Consider the following 21,623-nt stretch of genomic DNA (forward strand, 5'->3'; position numbering starts at 1 on the left):
TTTGGAGGAAATAATGGTTGCCTTGAAAGAGGAATGTGACAAAGAGAACACAAAAGAGCAAAAACGCCTATGAAATCCCTGGAACTGCAATTTGAAATCAGCTATCTTCAACTTTGTGACAGCATGGGCAGCAGTCAAAATTCAAACTGTGGCCAACAGCTGAAAGAAAATGCGATATGATACAGATGCAGACCTCTAGTTTAAAGGGACTGAAGTCAACATTGTCCAAACAACAATACAGAACTTGAGAAACAGCAAGCATCTGAGGACAGTGTCTGCAGTGACTGGAGGAAGGATGGGGTCCTGGGGATCAGGTCATGACAGAAAGTGAGCTGGTTATAGAGGCTGTTCGAGAAGAGAATGAAAGAGCAAAGAGGAAGAATTGCCAACAGTAAAACTATAGTTGTCCATGGTGATTCTGAAGTCCCCATTTATAGGCTCTAAAGGAGATAATAATTAAGAAGCAGCACACCTCCAAGACTCAAATTTGGACAATTTCTTCAAGCGAATTGGTAAATTTAAATGTTAGTTTCAGGAAAACAAAGCAATTCTAGTCCAGAGGCTTCTGTTACCACTTTTTAACTAAACTAGTTCTATATTACTAATTAATAATGCAGTGGCTGCACAGCATTTATGTATGTGGTTTTCATAAAAAGTACTTCACCAATATTATACAATGTTATTAAAAGTTTGTTTTAAAATTTGTTTTACTTAGGATACTAGTTAGAAGTATTGCTTAGTATCCTAAGTGTATATATTTTATTTTCATAAATAATAAAGAATAAAGTACTCTGCAGATTTCATAATATCTGTATAGTATTTATGAAAACATTGTAAATAAAATGCATAAAATATAGTTACTGCACTGCCCTGTTAACAAAGGAAGTAGTTAACTAAGGTAAGTTTTAAAATCAACTTTTTAAAAATAACATTGTAAGTTATACAGCTATTATCTTCTTCAGATGACACATCCACAAGGAATGATATATCAGAACTACACCCTTGGCTGTGAAACCAGTTAGCACACCCAATTCCTTACAGACGTGACGAGATTCATAACGTAAGATAAGTATCATAGATTAACTTTAGCAATGAATCTATGAGATTCCTATCAAGAATAGAAGTCTCACTGTAATGCTTCCTCTATTACTGTGGGATGCACCTGTTCAAAACTGCACAGCAGAAAGGAAGGCTGAATGCAAAGAAATGCCTGTAGAAATATTTCCAGTGCCCACAGTAAACAAGCATGTTGCATGAATAAACTAGTTACGATTGACTGCTGTCTAGATACATAATACTGAACCTTTTCAAATGGCCAAGAATCTGCAAAGCACATCCCCTGCTAGATTTCAGATTCTCATAATGCCTTTTCTTTTTAAAACTATGTTCTAGTCTTACAGGTAATGGCAGAACTTTCTCTTCCAAATCTATGATTGTACCTAAAGGGTTTTAACAACTGCAGTTTTAAAATGTTGCAATAACGTGGTTTTATATTTTGTACTCCTTCGTACATGTTTGCCATCTAGTAGTTAAAAAAAATTTTTTTTTAAGGATTAAACAGACTAAAGAGGTGACATTGAATCTACTCTAATTAAAGTTTTTTCCTTAAAAGAAACACATTTCTGAAGCAAGGAAGAGGATGCTCAATCCAGCTTTTGGTTGATGGAAGCCCTTATGTGGTATCTGTGGCTTGAAGTATTTTTCATTTTCATACTTACGGCCTTCCTTGGGCAGAGGTAGCATTATAACAATCATGCCTTTACAATATCCCAAGACTGATTATATCCAGATTGTGTGTTGGTTCATCCTTCATAGAAAGAGAGGCTTGGTTGGGAAAGAGTCTAGATAAAGCCTACAAATATAGACTATACACTGCATCTTTACTGATGACTACAGAGAAAGTCTACAGATAAACATATGAAAGAACAGATTTGCTAAAAGGGATCCACATAATGTATGTTACTCAATAATTAAGCATCCCTTGGTTCTCTTTGTCTGTTGGTGGATTCCTCGGCTGCCTCACTTCTTCCCTTCCCCAAATGATTTCAAAAAGGTACCCCAGAGCATTTCCAAGTTGCCACTTCCCAAAAAATCCCCATGGATGATTTGCTGTGCTTGTTTTTGACAATGGCTCCAACATGTGCAAAGCTGGTTTTGCTGGAGACAATTCTCTTAGAGCTGTCTTCCTTTCTATTGCTGGTCACTTCAGACATCAAGGTGTGGTGGTTGGAATGGTCAGAAACACGGGATAAGGCAGAGTAACAGAAATATCCTGAAGTATCTCATTGAACATCTCCAAGTGGGATGACATGGTGAAAATTTGGCATCACACCTTCTACAATGTGCTCAGAGTTGCCCCCTGACAGAAGCACTCCCGAGCCCAAAAGCCAACAGAGGGAAGATGGTATAGATCACATGTGAGACTTCAACACCCCAGGCATGTAGTTGCGATCCAGGCAGTGCTCTTCTTGTGTGCCTCTGGCTGTACCACTGGTATTGTGATAGACTCTAGCAATGGTGTCAGCCACACTCTGCTCATCTATGAAGATATGCCTTACCCTATGCCATCTTCCATCTAGATCTGGCTGGCTGTGACTTGACTGACTACCTCATGAAGATCTTGACTGAGAGGGGTTATAATTTCACCATCACAGCTGACAGAGAAATTGAGCATGACACCAAAAAGCAGCTTTGCTACATTGCCCTGGAGATGGGCACAGCTGCTTCCAGCTCCTCCTGGAGAAAAGCTACAAACTGCCTAATGATTATGTGTCACCTATGGCAACAAATAGTTTAGGTGCCTGGAAACCCTCTTGCAGCCACCTTTCTTGGGTATGAAATCCTGTGTTGACAGCCATAAAGATCTATATGCTAACCCTATCCTGTCTGGTGGAAACACCATGAATCCAGGCATCGCTGACAGGATGCAGAAGAAGAGCACAGCACTCGCACTCAGCACAATGGAAAGGATTGTTGCCCCACCTGAGTATAAGTACTCTATTTGGATCGAGGGCTACATTCTGGCCTCCTTGTCTGCTCTCCAGCAGATACATATCAGCAAGCAGGAATATGATGAATCTGGACCTTCCATCATCTACCACAGATGCTTCTAGAGCAGGACTAGTCACCACATAGCATTTTTCCAGTTTTTAAATCATCATCATCATCATCATCATCATCATCATCATCATCATCATCATCATCCTCATACTCCATAACTGTTCATAGATGAAAGCTGAAACTGGCATGGCTTTATCTGTGTATTTGGTGTTCGACTCGGTATAAAAACTGGAATGGTGAAAAGTTTACAGCAGCAGCCTTTATTAAAAGCAAAGTAAGAAAAGCCTTGGGGTGACTATCCCCTCCCCTCTCCAAATTCTCCAATGCATCCAAGGACTTTGTACATTTATGTTGTTTCTTTTTTGAAAGACAGTTGTCCCAAATGCTGTATAACATATTGAAAAGAAGTTAAACCAGCCTCTGTGAAGGCAGCAGCCCAACTCCTCAAAAAAAGCAGAAACGTATTTCTAGTTTTTTAGAAAATATTGCTTGTATGTGATTATGAATAATTCAAGTATCTCTCTTTATTGTGAACCTTAAAATAACACTTAAGAAAAAACACACACACTTGGTCTTCATCTGATTTTTAAATTTGTTTTGGTCGAGTTAAAAAAAAAAATAGAATAGGTTGTGTGTGTTTCTCTTCTTCCCAATCTAGATATGAAGGGTTACAGTCTTTCCCCCACCATAGCCTTACTCCCAAGAGGAAGCACCTTTGCATATTTCTGATGCCAGTATGTATATGGACTACTGGGGTGGGAGGAGACAAAAGCAAAACTGTATACTAACTCAAAAAAAAATTTTTTTTTCCTGCTTTGGTTGTTGTTATGGTCTGTAGTTTGAGGGGTTTGTTTGGGGATATCTGTTTTATTTTCCAGTACTTTATAACCTATAGTACTCTGGGTGCTATCATTATATGCTATCCTGATTATTACAGTACAGTCCTGTAATGTACTGAATATAAGGCTGTTTCATTGAAAATACCTGTACAGAGGAGTAGAGTACAGCCTATTCTCTGGAACTAGAATACATTTTGCTAATACTAAATATGTTACAGGGATTTCAATTTAGTTTGCTGCTGAAGAAGTCTGGACTTTAAATTTACCTTAAACTTATGTTACCACACTAAATGACATCATGATGTTATGACACAAATAGTTTATATCAAGATGTCATTTTTTGAATGACATAATTCAGCATGATGTCATACTTTCATATTTATTTAATGGACAACTGTGGTGTCAAGACACTGCTGCCCCGCAATAAGTCTATTAAATCTACATTTCCTTGTATTAAAAAATTCTATCACCTCTTCAAAATCTGTACAGTAGCTCTAAACTGAGAATAAAAAAGACAAAACTGAGAGGAATGAGCAATATATTCAAACTAAATCTGCTCTAAGTCATATTTTCTTTGAATAACCTTTTACAAGTTTCAGAGGTCTCGGACTAGTGATTCAGTTGTCCCCACTTTTATGAAGCACAAAACTATCTTCACATAGTTCAAACTAGAACAGCAAAACTGTCTGGGAAAGAACATTTTAGTATAAATAGGAATGTGTCAAAAACACAGGGAACTGCATCAAACAATTCTCTATGTAGCTTACAATTTTTGCTCTTAGTAGAAAATTATGGCACCCATTAAACCGAAGGATGAATTTTCAACGTAACTACAAGGTGTCAAATGCAATCATCTTCAAATCTTTGATTCCTGATACAGTTCTAAAGACAATGCTTTGCACTGAAACAACCAATCTCCTATAACAGCCTCCAGAATAGAATAAAGCAGAGCAAAGCAAAGCAAAGCAAAACAAGAAAGCTTAAAAGAAAAAACCAGAAAAGGAAGAGTTAAACGGAGACAGCTAGAGTCAAGTTACTGTCTTATATAAACCTGAGGCAGCCAAGCAGCTTTCCGCCCAGCTCCTGGCAGATCCTCCTAGTTACCTATTTACGCAAACTGTGCTTTCAATCCAGCCATGTGCCTGACTTTCCTCCAGGGCAGCACGTGTGAAGGGGAGGAGCTCCACGCCACTCACCCTTTTCACCGAGCTACGCTCACATGCACGGCTCTGTGACCCAGCTTTCTAATAATGCGTAGAATTCACAGAGAGACTGTGCCTCTGTACCCAAGTGTCAGACCAACCCCTCTTAGGTTAACAAAGTAAAGGCAGTCTTCAAAAATGAGCTTTTCTCTATAAAAGGAACTAGGTGCATTAGAAAGTCAGAGGAATCAGGGCAATTGTGTGGCATTAACTAGAAGTGAGAAACGAGGTTAAATAGCATGCGTAGCTTGTGCAATTGCTGGCATATTGATCTTGAATCTATAAAGTCAAACCTTGGGCTCAGCCCTGTTCAACAGGAATCTTCAGAAAGCCTCTTTCAGCAGTAGCTCCCTCATTTACTATGAACAACAAGCTTTACTAGATTAGCCAAGCAATTTTAAAAATTAGAACTCTAGGAAAAAGTCCTTGTACAAGGACAAATATGCTCTAGGAGGTAAAAGCTAAAAAAGATGGGTAATACAAACATAAAAATTTCCCATTTTCAAGGGGATAAGAAAACTCTACAGTTGGAGAAAGAAAAGCACACCAGTTTTATTCCATTATCTGCAATATGTTGCTTCATGCACAGAAATCCAACACCGAAACAATAACAAGGGTTATTTGTTTACAGCTTTCAAAGCTGCCTTCTAAGCAGCTTCTTATCTGATTAACATTTAATACTGGTAAGGGATTACTATTCTCAATGACCACCAAGATAGAAATTTTCCAGACAACCCATCTTGGAGGGAATCCAATATTCAGACAATGATACTTTACAAAGAGAAAAGCCAGAACTGTGATAAACTATGAGATGGCTCAGAGCCCTGTAAAATTTTAGTACTGCGGTCTGCAAAAAATATATTTCTTTTCTATAATTGCACAAAGTAGATCTTTTCGAGAGACATGCAAGCCTAATCTGGCATCAAATGAGGACCTGACTCTATAAATTAATCCTTCCCTATCCATTACTGCCAGACTGAAATGGGAAAGTTTGAAAAAAAATTAAAAACACTAAGAAATAGAAGGAAAAATATAAATATTTTCCCTGAGGGTTTTTTTTTCCTGAAAAAATAAAAAATAAAAAGGACTTCCTAATACTTTCATTTTGAATGATACCTAGAATAGTGGTGAAAGAATCTATGTTTGGAACATATGAAATCAAGAAATAAACTAATATGTAAAGAATGAAGTTTATCTCAATGTGCTAAAATATATATCTTTCTCTCCATCTACCCGCCTACTTTTTCTCAGCCATTTCCCCCCTGAAAATTAGTACTCTGCCTTACTGTTTGAACAGTGGAAGACTTTACCACAAAGTCGTTGGTTTCTTCTGTTTTCAGTGTTAATTCTTTACCTGTCTGCTTTACCTGAACAGGCAGAAATTATGATTTATCTAGGACAGCCAGGATGGCGCGGTGTTAAGATGTTAGACAAGGAGTGGGGTTCTGGTCCACCCTCAGCCATGGAAGTCCCCTGGCTGACTCTGGACCAGTAATTCTCTCTTAGCCCGATATACTTTGCAGGGCTGTTGTTGTGAGCAAAACAGGAGGAGGGAGTCCTATGTATGCTGCTTTGAGCTCTTTACCAAAGGAAGAATGTAAATCAGATAAATACATACATACATTTAGGAACAGTGTAAAGTAAATTCAAATAACAAATGCCTAATTTATTATAGATAGAGATCCAATTTGGTGTAGGGATTAAGGCACCAGGCTAGAAACCAGGAGACTGTGAGTTCTAGTCCCACCTTAGGCATAAAGCCAGCTGGGTGACCTTGGGCCAGTCATACCCTCTCAGCCCTAGGAAGGAGGAAATGGCAAACTACTTCTGAAATCTTGCCAAGAAAACTGCATGGACTTGTCTAGACAGCCACCAGGAGTTAACACTTGACTTGAAGGCACAAACCTTCAACCTTAATTTATTATAGATAATTATTATCATCTGAGTAAACCATAAATCAAGCAGAGTTTTATAATCAAACCATCCTTCTATTGTATACATTTTACAAAGTAACCAAGTGACTTTATATGGTAAAGTGTTAAAATTAAATATTGCATATATATTGCAAGTTTTCTCCAAATTTCTGACTTTATGCTGCTTCCAAATTTCTGGAAAATTTATATCTCTAATCAAACAGCACAAACTTGATCCTGCCAACAACTCTGCAAGAATGCTGACAGGATCAGTTCTGTTTCAACTGTAGCCTCTCACTGGGGAAGGTGCCTCTCATGAGGTGCTCCTAGAGCTTTATTCAGGGCACATCACGCCCAAGGGGCGAACACTCAAACCAAATGAACTGCAGCAGGAGACGCCCTGCATCCTTTGTTTGTGCCAGTCCTCTGGCTCAGAGAAATGAAAATATGGGGAGCAGAGTAAACTGAACGTGCCGCTGCTAGCACTGCTCCATAAAGCTTGCCCTCTGACATCACCCAGCTACTGGATGACGCAAAAGGCTGGGCTTGGCTCCAATTCTCCACTGTTCTAGGCTGTGTCTCATTCCTGAGTTGTTACTGCTTGTCTTTCTCCACATGTATTTCAAGTTTGAGAACTGGCACATACAACAACACTGCTACGTGTTTTACTTTAATGAGAAAAATAATGCATGCCAATTTCAAAATCTAATCTTCACATTGAAGTATAGAGGCATAAGTGCTCCAGTAGACTACTCCACATAGAGCAGGCTAGGACTAAAGACAGGGAGGTGGACAGGCTATGGCCTGCAGGAGTTCCATCTTGCAGACCAGATGCTGTATCCAATAGTCTGCCGGTTGTAAGTGGATACTGCTACATCTGGATGGCCAAGACAGTATAGGTATATTGTTAGTACACCATAGACCAGCGTTTCTCAACCTTGGCAACTTTAAGATGGGTAGACTTCAACTCCCAGAATTCCCTAGGTAGCCATGGTGGCTGGGGAATCCTGGGAGTTGAAGTCCACCCATCTTAAAATTGCCAAGGTTGAGAAACAGTGCCATAGGTCTGCTACCTTTCTTCATGAGCTAGTTCGGATGATATAGGCACAGTATCTGCATTAATTTGTGTTCCTTTTCTTTGGGATTTTCAACACTGAAGATAAGGCTGTCCACTCAGGAGTGACTCAGGATTGCATGTCCTCCCTGACTGGACTTGACCTGACTAATATCTGGTCTCATGCATGCAGTAGGGCCCATGTTGGATTTAGTATTCCGTTCAAGTGGAGCTGGTGCTTTGGAAATGGAGTTTCACATGACTCTACTGCTATGGACAGATCACTCTCTGTACAATCTACAGGACTGAAAAATTGGTTAAAATGGTCCATCCCAGGCACCTGATGGATACGGACGGTTTCCTGAACTCATCGGGGGAATTTCCCACATTGTCTATTGGTGACACTATTAAAACCCTGAGTATTGACCCAGAGATGGCCCAGACTGACACTATTACACCCTTGATTTACTAGGGAGTTGACAGCTATGAAGTACATGGAAGGTTAGTTGCAGTTTAAGTGGAAGAACTCTTTAGGATGGATCTAGATTGAGCATCATTTGGGGCCATTCAAAATCCTATTCCACTTCAGCATCCACTATTCTTTAATAGAAAAGGCATATTTTCCCAATAGCAACATCCAAAGCACGCATCCCCTCTTCTTTTCAAATATGCCTGGACTTTAGTAGATTGCAAGCCTGCAACAGCCATAACTATAACTTATGGTACTTGAATTTGCTACTAGTTTCTTCTTATTCTTCTCTCCTCCTTCTCAGAACATGGGAGTTTGTATATATGTAAACTGGTAGTTTCTGTACCTATAGGGCCATAGTAGGGAAAATGAAACCGTGACCTAGTTAAAAAAAAAGTCTTCAAAGCCTTCCCCTGTACCAATCCCCAATTTTGTTTTGTCTTCCCCTCAGACATGTAACACTTGCATATAAAGGGATCAGTATCTTACCTATCTAGGTCATAAAGGGTGTGTGAATTCTCTGTTGTCACCTCTACTCCAGCTTCCTTAGCCAACTTCACTATAGCTGCATCTCTCTCTTTCCCAAAAGGCTCCGAGTCATATTCAAAAGTGAGATGAGTCACTCCCCATTCCTGTAAAAAACAGAACATATCAGCTAAATACCAATGCAAATCATCATCAAAAGTTGACAGTAATATTCAAAACAGAGTAATGGCAAAAATCCAACAGCAGAACAAGGGAAAAATATCCGTATCTAAAGATTTGGCAATAGCATATTCTTTTTCAAAACTCTCCCATGAACAGTAGTTGTTCTTATACTGCCCTTTAAGCATTTTTTAAAAATTATTTTTATTAAAGATTTTTTAAAAAGAAGATAAATACAAATACAAACTAATATAAAATAAGAAAAAGAAAAGAAAAAGAAAGAAAGAAATCAAAGAGAAAGCTAAAAGTGTAGGAAAAGAAAGAAAAAGTAAAAGAAAAATAGAAAAGAATGAAAAAAGATACAAAGAAGTAGCTTCTGATCTTCTTTACAGCAGTTATAATGTAAGTACGATTATAAATTTACCTCTTACTCTATCGTTACAACAAAATTCTCTTCTTTCTATAATCTATTCTGTATAATCATCAAAACCATAAATCATAAGTTCATTTTTTTCTGTTTTATGCAAAACGTCCATAAGGGGTTTCCAGTCAGCAATAAACATAGATATTGTCTTTCTCTGATCAAAGAAGTTAATTTAGCCATTTTAGCAAGTTCCATCATCTTCACCAACCATTCCTCCATTGTGGGTATTGCTGAATCCTCCCATCTTTGTGTATACAATAATCTCACTGCAGTTATCATGTAGTAAAACAAAGTTCCATGACTTCTTCCCAACTGTTTGTTCATTAATCCCAAAAGAAAAACCTCTGGTCTTATTTGTATACTAATCTTTAAAATCCTCTGAATCAGTGTATTTTAACCCAGAATTTTCTGGCTTTTTTACACATCCACCAAATATGATAAAATGTCCCTTCTTGTTATTCACATTTACAACATCACAGAAAAAAGTGCCTTTATACATTCTAGACAATTTCTCTGGTGACATATACTCCCTTTAAGCGTTTCTGAGCACCCTACTTCAGATTATTTCACTTATATGTATTAGAAGTAGTACATGCTCACTTCTACCTTCTAATAAGCCAAAGAGCATGGGTAGTTTTCTCCCAAGACTGTACAGTACTTCTACTGACTGTCAATTCATTTTTCCTTGATACGCTTTCCTCAAAACAGAAGATAGGAGTACATCTATACGGCTAATACAGTATAAGGTGCAATACAACTTTTACATCAGGAATAAACTTGTTGTTAGGCCAAGGGCTGAATTTGGCTTTGAGTGGAATGTAATGAAACTCTTCTCCAATGAATAAATAGAGCCAGAACAAAAACTAAATTTGATTTACAAGTCAACATGATTATTCCCTGTGCATTCATTAATTTCTCACTTACGTTACATTGAACATTACAATTTAACAGCAACTTTGACAGAAGTCTGAGGGATGCACCAAAGCTTTAGGAAACTATATGAAGACCTGAGGCCTCAGACTGTATAGTTAATTTAAAGAAATGGTGAATGTCAGTGTTATCATTTTCTGTAACAGCAAACTTTATTTTAAAGCAAAAGAGTACCTCTTTAAAAGAAGGTAGTAATGTAGTTTCTACATACTCAGGGACTCCCCTCCCTATATATGTAGAAGTCAATAAATTAAAATAGCCAAAAAAAGCCTTAGCAAGTGTCCAAGATATACGGAATCTTGGGAGCACAGGAGTAACAACATTCTTAAGCAACTCAACTTATTGCCTGAAGCAGGAGCTTCCAAGCTCATACTGAAAACTAAAGACTTGTATACATGTATGGATATGTAGAGTGTTGGAATGTTAAATAACTTTTTAACATAACTCAACCCAGCCCAACACAACACAAGCACATGGACACACATGCATCAGAGTTAAGCAGCCTGGTACTCTTTTGCACTACAGCTTCCACAATTCACTACCTCTGGTCATGCTGGCTTCAGCTGACAGAAGTAAATTCTGGAACATCAGAAAGGTACCAGCTTGTCTCTCCCTGATCCACCTGGTACAGATTGATGATGGGGATGGATATTTTTCCCATATCACCAACACAGTCCATGTGAACTCTTAAAAGCAAGCCAGAAGCTTTTACCTATAGACGAATCCAGGATATATTGGTGAAGTGCCCATTCAGCTCCATACCAGCCCAAACACAAGAAGGTTAACAGAGGGTGGGGGATCCACTCTGTACCTCTGACTAAAAAAAAAGAAAGTCAGGTGGAGTATGTGGCTTTTGTAAATCTATGGTTGAGGAGAGTTGAGTCATAAAATGATGAAACTGCCTATTTACAAATAAAAAGTAAAATTAAGGGGGGAGTTTAAAAATTGGCCTGTTTAAGCCATTAAATGCTCCCAAAGGATGTTCCCAATGCTGTAACAGATACTTTCCACTATACAACTTTAAAACATTTCTGAAGCTGACAACTAGCCATAAACATGGGGTCTTTTAGTATTCTGTAAACATTAAAGAAAAAAAGAAGAAGACATTGTCTACCAGTCCCAATCATTGTAAAATTCCTGTTTCAAGCTCACTAAAAAATCCACTGCAAGTTTGTTATGGTTCCTCTCTGTAAGTTCATCTTATCAACATGTATTAAGCATCAAGTAATAAAGCTATGACCAACATTAACAATGCAATTCTTTGCACCAACCATAAAGATAAGCAATGAGTGGTTCTCTAGACAGAAGTTGTATTCCAGTTCTTATTATACTTGAATGTTGGCCATATTGGCTAGGAGCTGAGTCCAACAATATCTGAAGCATCACTGATTGCCTATCTCTGAAATCTAGCAAGCAACAAGACACCGAAGGAGCATAATTCAGCAGTCTCTCAGAAATGAAGATCACCTGTTTAATTTCTACCACTTTGAACAGTGATGGCTGGCCGGGTTCCTACGTTCTTAGCAGAACATTGAACTGAAATAATCTCTGCTAAAATGGAGGACCACTCTGGGAGATGGACAAAGGAAGCTCAGTGTTGTCCTAAATGAATTGATTCTATAGCATTGAGCCATGGAGTGCTGTAAGGTTCCATTCCATTCCCCTGTGCTGTTAAATATATATATTTATGAAACCACTAGGTAAAATTACAGGGAGGTTCAATTGAGGTACCACCAGTAGATTGATGATATTCAGGTCTATTTCTCCCTGTTATGAGAGTCAGATGTGAGTGCAGATATTGGACTCTGTTTTGGCCATTATTAATCTGGATAAGGGGCAATCAAATGAGATGGAACGCTCACAAAATAGAGTACCTAGATTGTACCTAAATGAGAGATAATCTAGATAATTTCTAGATGGGCCTGTATAAGGAAGGATAGTCTTACATCCATCTTTGTAACTGAAAGCTGAGATAACAACAGCATAAATTATGTTTGTCCAGTATTAACTACCCACTAGTTAAAATTATTCTTGTTTTGTATTCCAGACTGGGATGCTCTGGAAATGAAGAATGCTTTTTGAAATGCATTTATGTGAACTTGTACCTGAAGACAACTTGAAAATTGCAGCTAGAACCAAATGTAATTGATTGAAGCTTATTTTAGTTCCCAACACTTCCTTCCTATTTACATGACTCATTCTTTGCACATATATAGTGTGAAATAAATCAATACTGTATAGTCAATGCTTTAGAGCAGCGTTTCTCAACCTTAGCAACTTTAAGATGTGTGGACTTCAACTCCCAGAATTCCCCAGCCAGCTTGCTGGGGAATTGAAGTTCACACATCTTAAAGTTGCCACGGTTGAGAAACACTGCTCTAGAAAATTCAAAAGCAAGATAAAAGTTTTCAAGAACATTTACAGCCCCTTCCAGCTTTTTGGAGCGTATCAGTGTTCAAAAGCATTACTCTGACATACTAAGTGCATGTAAGATGGAAACTGCTGCCACAGCAAGCATTCAATAATCATATGTAAAATATGATGCACCAAAGATTTTACTCTTTATTTACAGAAAAGAAGAAAAACATACTTTTCAAATATATACTAATATTTTCACCTTCCACCTCTGCATGCTTTTAATGAACACAAATACCCTAAAGAATCAAAGAGAACAGTGCTTGGACTCATGTGGAGACCAAACAATGGAAATACATTTTATAGAGCTACAGATCAACACAAATACACACATACATATCTACAACTTGCCCTGAAGAAGCTCTGAGAGGTAACAGAGTAAGATACACATATTAGATTAAATAGCTCCAATCACAGATGAGAACAGTTGGAATGTGTGTTGCTTTCTAATTAACACCTTTACATCCTCTCAGGAAGCAAGAAAGGATACAAGGGAAAGGGCTAGAGGCAAAATGTAACTACACTTATTTTAATTTCTTCATATAATATAAATAGACAAACATATAAGATAATATTTTTAAGGGTTCTGGATATACTGCTTTAAGTATATGGACTCACAGATACAATGCATTACAAGAACATGAACAATGCATTTACCGAAAGTTTAAATAAAATTTTAGCCAATGAGTAAGAAAAAAAGCCTCATCTAAATCTTTAGGAAACATATAAATGTGTAAGTTAATCATGCAACCTACATCACTAAAGCCTCTTTTTCTGATACTGGGGACCAAAATAATCTTTTATCATCTTAGCCAGAATTAAAGTTGAGTGATTTTGAAATCGTAATTCAATAAACAGTGAACATTTCAGTAACATATTTGAAAAAAAGCCTAACAGAAAAGCTATTGGAGTACATATATCACAATGTTAACTTAAATTTCCCACTGGGCTATCAGAAAGCTCTGTAAGAGAAAATAGAAGAGAAAGCAAACAGGAGCCAAAAATACTGATCTCAGGGTAAAAAATGAAATTTATCTGAATGGCTTAATCCTATCCCACTTCCTGTCCCCCTAAATGCATTAACAATAAGAAATAGTGTGGTATATTTGTACCACAAGAATGAACCCCAGTGTTAAAATTTAAAAAATGGAGAAGCAACAGCTGTTAGAATTAAATCTTGAGTTCCCATGAACTCCTTATATTATATGTTTAGAGAAAGACTAGTAGGAAAAAAAGTATTTTTCAGGAAAAAGGTACAAGACCCAATTTTTTTACTTTTACAATACACTAATTCCTCAACTTAAAAGACTTCAATTTAGCAGACTTTGGATGCAACAGACAAAATCTATCCATATGCTATATGGCTCTGATTGATTGATTATGTGCAATCAAGTCATTTTCAACTCCTAGCAACCACACAGATAGATTTTCTCCATGAAATATGGCTCTATCCTACATTAAATGCCATGCCCCATATTATGTTTGCATAAATTTCATTCACCATTTCATGCATGTATAAATCTCACATACAATTATTTGTATGTGTAAAATCCCTTTTGACATTTATGTATGCATGTAATATGCAAAATGCACAAAGATCATAATATCCTTATGTAAAATGCCAATCCCATTTTACACGCGTAAAAGCCCACTCAGATTTAATGGATATTCTGCTTTAACAGACGCTTATTCCCCTTATTGGTCCATTAAATCAAGGATTTAATGTATATATGACACCCACACCTATTTTCAGATATAATGTACCACAGAATGGATCTGAATTAGCTTATCACTGAAGGAGGCAACATGGTCCCTCCAGAGATCTTGAACTCCCATCATTCCTGATAGTATGTAAAGTTAGCTAGGTCTGATAGGAACAATTATCCAGAACATCCCTATAAGCCCTATTATATTTTACTTTCACTGTCCCATTTAATAAGAATAAATTAGATCCTCTGTAACTTAATAAGCCAACAGGTTTTTTTGTAATGGAAAGGGAAGAAATAAAACACAAGTCAACTGACTCCTTTATCACTGAAGAGTATGTAGCAGTCCTGAAGACTTGAGAGAGTTAAGCAAATCATAGCTAATGTTACCCAGAGTTTATAGTTTTATAGCCCAACTACTACTATTGGAAAGTTTTCAAATTCTACATCACTGTCGCACTAGGAAAGGAGAAGGGAGTGAGTCCTGGGCTCATTCCCAACCTGCTACTATTGTAGTTTTAAAAAAATCCACTCCTAGGCTCTTAAGACCAGAAACCATGATAGTTTATGAGACTGTGCACTTTAGACAATTTTGTCTTCCTTTCCCTTCCTACTCCTGAAATTGCTCCTTTGCTTTTGTCCAGCCCCATCACAAAAATAATGTAGCCATAATTGAAAAGTAAAATATTTAGGCAAACTATATCAAACTATTTGTGCTAAAATGAAAATAAAGTACCTATGTTAGGCAGAATGAATATTTGAGAGACTATCAAAATGGTTTCGAATTTAATCAAAGATTATTTTAACTCTGTTAAAATAAATTTTAAAATAATTCCTTTTTCAAAAAATACCCATTCTAATATACGCTCTTGAAAGCCCATCCTATTACTGGCATTTATCAGAATGCCACTACACAATGAATCACCTCTATTGAATGGAGTGTGAAAGAGAATAGCTGGCATATATAGAAGAGCCCTCTTATTATTTATAAATAGATATAACAAATATTAGTATTAGCAGTAATGAAGTTAGATTTATTTTTTAAAATTTACAAGCAAATTACATTCTACCCAAACAAGCTTTTCAGATGTAGTTATAATCTTACTTTGAAGAGTCTTGGAAAAACATCAGTTGGCTGCCCTCGCACTACAAACAAACGGGAATTGAGTTTTCTCAAACTGTTGTCCAAATCTTCCAGAGACTGGAGCAAAAACCTAAAAGAAACAAAATGCAATCAGCAACTGTATCATCCCTTTGAGCTAGGATAGGTTACAAAACAGACTCCATAAGAACTACTGGAGCTCTACTTCATTGTTGAAGGTTATAATAACAGAATCTTGAAAGCCTAACTGATTCTGTCACCCCCTCTTGTACTAAAGAAAATTAAGGCAGGGCAATCTTGAGTTTCTTTCTCACTCACTCTGAGTGAGAAAGCTGGTGTTTACATAATGGCTGTTGAATACATTCTTCGAGGTCATCTCTGTACTCCTTCACAAATTGTCTAACAAGGCACAACTAAGGATCCTTTGCAAACACCCCTTCTTTATCCATACCTTTTCAAGAGGGAAAAATTGTAGAAGGAAAGGGAAAATCAAATGTTTTACACTGAATTTTTCATTTATTCAGATTATCAGAGAAAATAGAAAAATATTTGTGATTTGTCAATATTATGTAAGCTAGAAATGAAGGGCTGTTTGCTGAAATGCATGCTACAGTCTTTATGCAAGCAGCAAATACCGTAGTCACTCATTATAGCTACTTCTTTCACTGGAAACAGAATTGGAGAACTTAATTTTTTAGTTTTGGCATTCTCCTAAGTCTTAAAATGTTCTCCAAGGCCACAAGGAAGACAAGAATATGTATATTATCAAATACTGAACAAAGAAAATTTGACTAATTGTATCCCACCCAAATTAATGCAATTAAATGGGACAAGAGGGGTGCCACTCCATGCCCAATTCACAAGGTGGCTATTTTATTTACCCACAGCTTTAAGTGAAATCATAAGCATAGAGTCATAAAGTTCTAGAGTTGGAAGGGACCACAAGAATCATCTAGTTCAGGGTTTCCCAAACTGTGAGGTGTCCTTTCCTAGGGGAAGTACAGACCGAGTCCAGGGGAAGAGTGAAGAACCTTTTAGTTATGTTGTAACAATAAATACATCTTTCCCAAAGTTTCATTGTATTGTTTCCATTGTTCATTTGTGTTCATTTTGGTGCTTGGGTGGATTTTTAGGGGAGTTGTGTACATTAAGATTACACTAAAGGGAGGTGTGATGGCAAAACGTTTAGCAACCCCTGATCTAGTCCAACCATGTGCAATGCACAGAAAAACCAATTAAACCATCCATGACAGTTGGTTGTCCAGCCTCTTCTTAGAAGCTTCCAGAGAGGGAGAACCCACAACCTCCGTAAGTATAAAAGCAGAACATAACTGTCCACATTATATCTGGAAAATGCTGTAAATATGCAATATTATGCTAACAACATAATTGTTGTTAGCATAATATTGCATATTGTATGTCTTGCAAAGTTAAGAATGAATATATCTTATACTCAATTGATTTCATCCCCACAAACATTTTGAAATAAGTTTATGAGCACTAGACATACTGATTGCTGCTTGTAGACTCAATAAAGCCATTATATTTCTTTCTATATTACAAAAGTGAATATTCATTATTTATTCCAGATGTTAGCCAGGCACTTGCTTCAATGATATTTTTCTGGCCAAGAAAATCCTTCTCCACTTAAGTGTTAAGTTAACTGACTCTGAGGGCACACAGAACTTTCTTCTGGCAAAAAATGCAGAATATTCCTGGTCCATCTACTCAGTGACGAAACTGATATGAAAGAGCTAACCCATCATTTATATCCAGAATTCCATATGTAGAGACCGAACTAAGGTTATATTGCAAGTAGCAGAACCTGTAGAACAAGAATCACCCTTAAGAAAGAAGGCAAAATTAGTATACAACTGCTAACAATGGAGTTACTGACTTCTACTGTTGCTCCATCTCTCACTTTCATAGATACAAAACTGAGAGATGATTTTAAAATGTTGTAGTGTTCTGTGATATACACAGAAAAGACACATTCCTACCCAAAAATCATTTCCAAAACTATTCCAGCTTAGAATGGAGTTTAGGAGGGCATGCATCAGTAGGTTACCAAGTAAACTGTTTATAAGCCTAAAACTATATAGAACAATTCAAGTTAGTTCAATAGCTATATACAGCATTTACATGGTCCATACTCAAAAAGCAAAAGCAATGTATTATATTTATATCCTGCGTAATTGGCTCTATACCGGAGCTGCTTAACTGTGGCTCAAGATAATTTAATGCAGTCATTACTAAGAACAAAGAAATATAAGAGTGGCAGGTAAGCCAAGCATGACTAAAGCTAGTAACAGAACAACAACAGATGCGGGGGGGGGGGGGTTTCCACAGCTTAGATCCAAGCTACTTACAAGACTACTTCTGCACATCCTGTTCAACGGTTGTTTTAAATCATCAACAGGTTATCCTTCCTATGTCCTGCTATGGATCCTTTTAAAATCCACTACCAATTCATCTTCTTCCCTGGTAAGGCCTACACTACAGAATCATTTGCAACAGGAGTTGAAGCAAGCCCCTTCTTGCCACAGTTTTGAACCCAGCTTCTTAAAGCTAGAGTATTATTTGGGAATGTTATATGGTATATGGATGATTCTTCTGTAAGCCTCACAGAGTGCCAAGCCCCACATAGCTGGCAAGACCAAAAAAACAAGAATGGCATGGATTTCAGGAAGGTAGTTTTAAGGTTAATCTGAGAGACAGAAGCTTGAAAAGTGTAGGAGGAATTTTTCAGCCTCAGTTATAGTGGATTAATTAAGGCAGAGGCTCTTTGAAACACTTTTTCTGGACTGAGATGCCTCTTCTGTGATAAAATATTCAGGTATGTCATCCTCCACTTTCCCACAATCTTTCATAGAGAGTCTGCACAGCAGATATATTTTCCAAGTAATTAAATGAGAAAATGCAAGTGTAGCTCTTTCATAAGATGATTTTCATACTTGCAGATTGTTGTTCTTTTCCTATGTATCACTTTGACCTCTGCTGACATCTAGAAGTCAACAAGTTAAATAAATAAATCAAGAAACCAACATAGGTACACAACCTGAAGCCGCAGGGACAAATGTGGCCTTAGAAAATTCTGGATATAGTCCCCTGTTTTTTTAAAATCAAAGTTAATGTTTAGCATGACAGGAAGCGGAATATTAAATATGTGAATAATCCTATTAACTATGTTTAATTTTAATTAAATGCACATGTAAATGATATTACATGAATTTTTCCTAGTAACTGAGAGGACTGAGGTGGATGGCAATGAAATGCTGAGTGTAAGGAAACCTTGCACACCCCTGGAATGAGGGGATACACATTTTCTTATCTGAGGGAATACTGGAGAACAACATGTCCTGTGACAAAAGTCTCACATTCCTTGTATGAAATCCAGTATCAGAGTATCACAGGGCTGGGAAAAGCTACTAGGTCACAGAGTCAAACCCTCTGCTCAGAGCAGGAATCAAAATTGAAGCGTCCCTGCCACAGAATTGCCCAGCTCTCACTCAAACGCACTAAGCAAGTGCAGACCGGACAGTTAAGGCTTCCCAACTCTACTGGTCCTCTGATATCCAACAGGAAGCAGACGCCAGGCATTTCCCCCGGGCAAATTTGGGAATTTGGGCAAATTCCTCTCCTTCTCTCCGACCTCTTGGCTGAATATACAGCTGCGAAGCTGACACACAGGGCCACACTGCGCGCGCTTGTTATTTACCCCGCCGCGCCGCCTTCCTCCAGGCGAGCCGTCCGGGAATGCTCGTCAGCCCATCCTACACGATTCCCGACGCGCGGGCGAGAAGTTGGCGACGTTCAGAGGAGACCCGTAGACGAGGCAGGCGGGGAGTCATGAGACACCACGGTGGATTATTCACTCGTTCACAAAAGAATCACCCGCCGCTCTTCTCTCGCCACCGCCGACAGATCTGTCCCCATTTCGTTTAACCTTTCCCTGTTGAATCATGGCACGCTCACCACCCCCCACCCCCCGCCGCATCGGTGCGCGTATTTTAACAGATCGGTCGTGCACGAACTTTCCATTTGGAAGGGGCTGCGCTGCATGAACGTGACACCGGTGTCATGACGCGCTGTGACAGAGCAGCCTGGCCCACTCCCACCCAGGTCCCGATTTTCCCCCAACGTGGCGGACGCGCAAGAATACGGGGCGCCTCCGTCCACTCACCGCCAGCGGTTGATGCCCACCGCGGAGGACGCAGCGAACCAGGGGTCCAAGATGTAGATGCAGCGCACGGAGGTCGCCTCTCGGAGAGCCGCTTGCAAAGCAGGGTTGTCGTGAAGCCGCAGCCCCCGTCGGAACCAGTGCACGGAGCAGCCGCCGCTGCGCGGCCGAGGGACCAGACCGGACAAAGCAGCCATCGCTACCGCAACCACCACCACACAGGCAACCGAGCCTCCCCGCTCCGCTGCGCCGGCGCCTTGCCCTCCTCCCCGATGCGGCAGCCCGCTTCCTGAGCAGCTGCTCTATCCCAGTGAGCATGCGCAGCACCGCCTGCCCTCCCGGAACTCATTGGTCGCCTCGACTGTATGCTATAACTTGTTTGGTTGGCCTCAAGAGCCCCAGGCTGCGGGGGCGGCGCAGCACGTTTTTGCGGCGTGTATCGGCTGGAGGAGGAGGAGGAGGAGGAGGATTGGGGTAAAATGGTGTCACGGGGAGGTGGAGCTGAAGCTGACGCTGAAGTTGAAGCTTTCCAGCCACCGATGTTAGATAGCATCACTGAAGCAATGAGCATGAAACTGAGCAAACTCAGGGAGGCAGTGAAGGACAGGAAGGCCTGGCGCAATATGGTTCATGGGGTCACGAAGAGTCGGACACGACTTAACGACTGAACAACAACAAAAGCCACCGATGGCCGTATTCCGCTCCTCGTTTTTGTTTCGATAGGGCAGGGCTGTCGGATTGGAGTAAGGCTGGAAAAATCTGGACGACCACCAGAGAGCAACGGGGAATTCGATTTTTGTCTCTCTACCCTGCGTCCGGATTTCTGCAGCCCAGATTTGGCAGCTTTGCAACAGAGAGGCTTTTGTTCATGGATCCTGCAGAGCTTCAACGATTCGAAAGCCGGCCGCCCTGTGAAGGCTGAACGTTGTCTTTTTTTTTTTTTTTAATCTGCGCTCAGTCATTACTGACTCTGCAGTGACTGCTTGGACGAGTCCTTGCAGTTTTCAAGGCAAGGTGTTTCGGAAGTGGTTTGCCAGAGCCTCCTTCCTAGAGCAGAGCCCAGCTGGCACGCGTAGGAGGCGGGGTTTCCGTTGCTTCACGCCTTTTTCGGGCGTGCACGGTTTTTCGCGCTTACTGGCAACTGCTCCCAACTCCTTTTTTGCAAGGCGCCGCCAGCATTTTTCCTCCCACCGGAGTGAGAGTACCCATTTATCTACTCACATGAGTTTTCGACCTGTTGGGTTGACAGGAACTGGGGAGAAAACAGGAGCTCACCCTGTTTAACGCGAAGGCTGGACTTGAACCGCGGAAGCGTCAGCCATTTCTGGCCGGCAACTTTCAGCGTCATTAAGCCACTGCGCCACCACGTCCTCCGAACGTTGTCTTTACTACATTCTTAAAGGAATGCTTGAAATCGTTGGGGATGTGTCCAATATTACTTTCCTTTGTTTTAAGTGGAGCTACTTTCAGTCCCCCCATAAGTTTCATGGCTAAAATAATTTAGAGTCCCCTGCGTGTGCTAAACAATGTTTGTTGAATAAACCACAGCTGGGTTTGTACACCATAAGCCATAAATACGTTTTACAAGAAGTCCAATCCAGTGCTTACATTCCATTACATTTACAGGGTTTTTAGATGTGCATAACAACAACTTGTGTTTATGATACTGGGAAAGGCACATGCA

General features: G+C 39.2%; 2 protein-coding genes and 1 pseudogene across 2 annotated transcripts in view; 2 read left to right on the forward strand and 1 right to left on the reverse strand.

The window, feature by feature from the left end:
* The window catches only part of CRY2 (cryptochrome circadian regulator 2), a 40,780-nt gene extending 20,521 nt beyond the window's left edge, over positions 1-20,259 (reverse strand). Inside the window, exons 1-3 of the mRNA XM_007436574.3 lie at positions 19,943-20,259; positions 15,763-15,871; positions 9,027-9,169 (exon numbers count right to left, since the gene is read on the reverse strand). Of these exons, the coding sequence (XP_007436636.1) occupies positions 9,027-9,169; positions 15,763-15,871; positions 19,943-20,136 (446 nt within the window). The 5' untranslated portion in view covers positions 20,137-20,259. The remainder of the gene's footprint in view (positions 1-9,026; positions 9,170-15,762; positions 15,872-19,942) is intronic.
* Positions 2,106-2,797, forward strand: LOC148214950 (actin, cytoplasmic 1-like; annotated as a pseudogene).
* On the forward strand, positions 2,725-3,113 carry LOC148214951 (actin, alpha skeletal muscle-like). The gene has a single exon (XM_088145734.1). It carries the CDS (start codon positions 2,835-2,837, stop codon positions 3,111-3,113), a length of 279 nt encoding a protein of 92 aa, XP_088001860.1. The 5' UTR covers positions 2,725-2,834.
* Positions 20,260-21,623: the final 1,364 nt, after the last annotated feature.

Source organism: Python bivittatus, unplaced genomic scaffold (genome assembly GCF_059951505.1).
Source record: "Python bivittatus isolate LINGU-HERP-01145 unplaced genomic scaffold, Pbiv_v1 ctg000480_np1212, whole genome shotgun sequence".
Classification (NCBI taxonomy): Eukaryota; Metazoa; Chordata; class Lepidosauria; order Squamata; family Pythonidae; genus Python; species Python bivittatus.

Bases quoted from the DNA above. Each gene is read 5' to 3' on its own strand.
- LOC148214951 (XM_088145734.1), top strand. From the start codon at position 2,835: ATGAAATCCTGTGTTGACAGCCATAAAGATCTATATGCTAACCCTATC.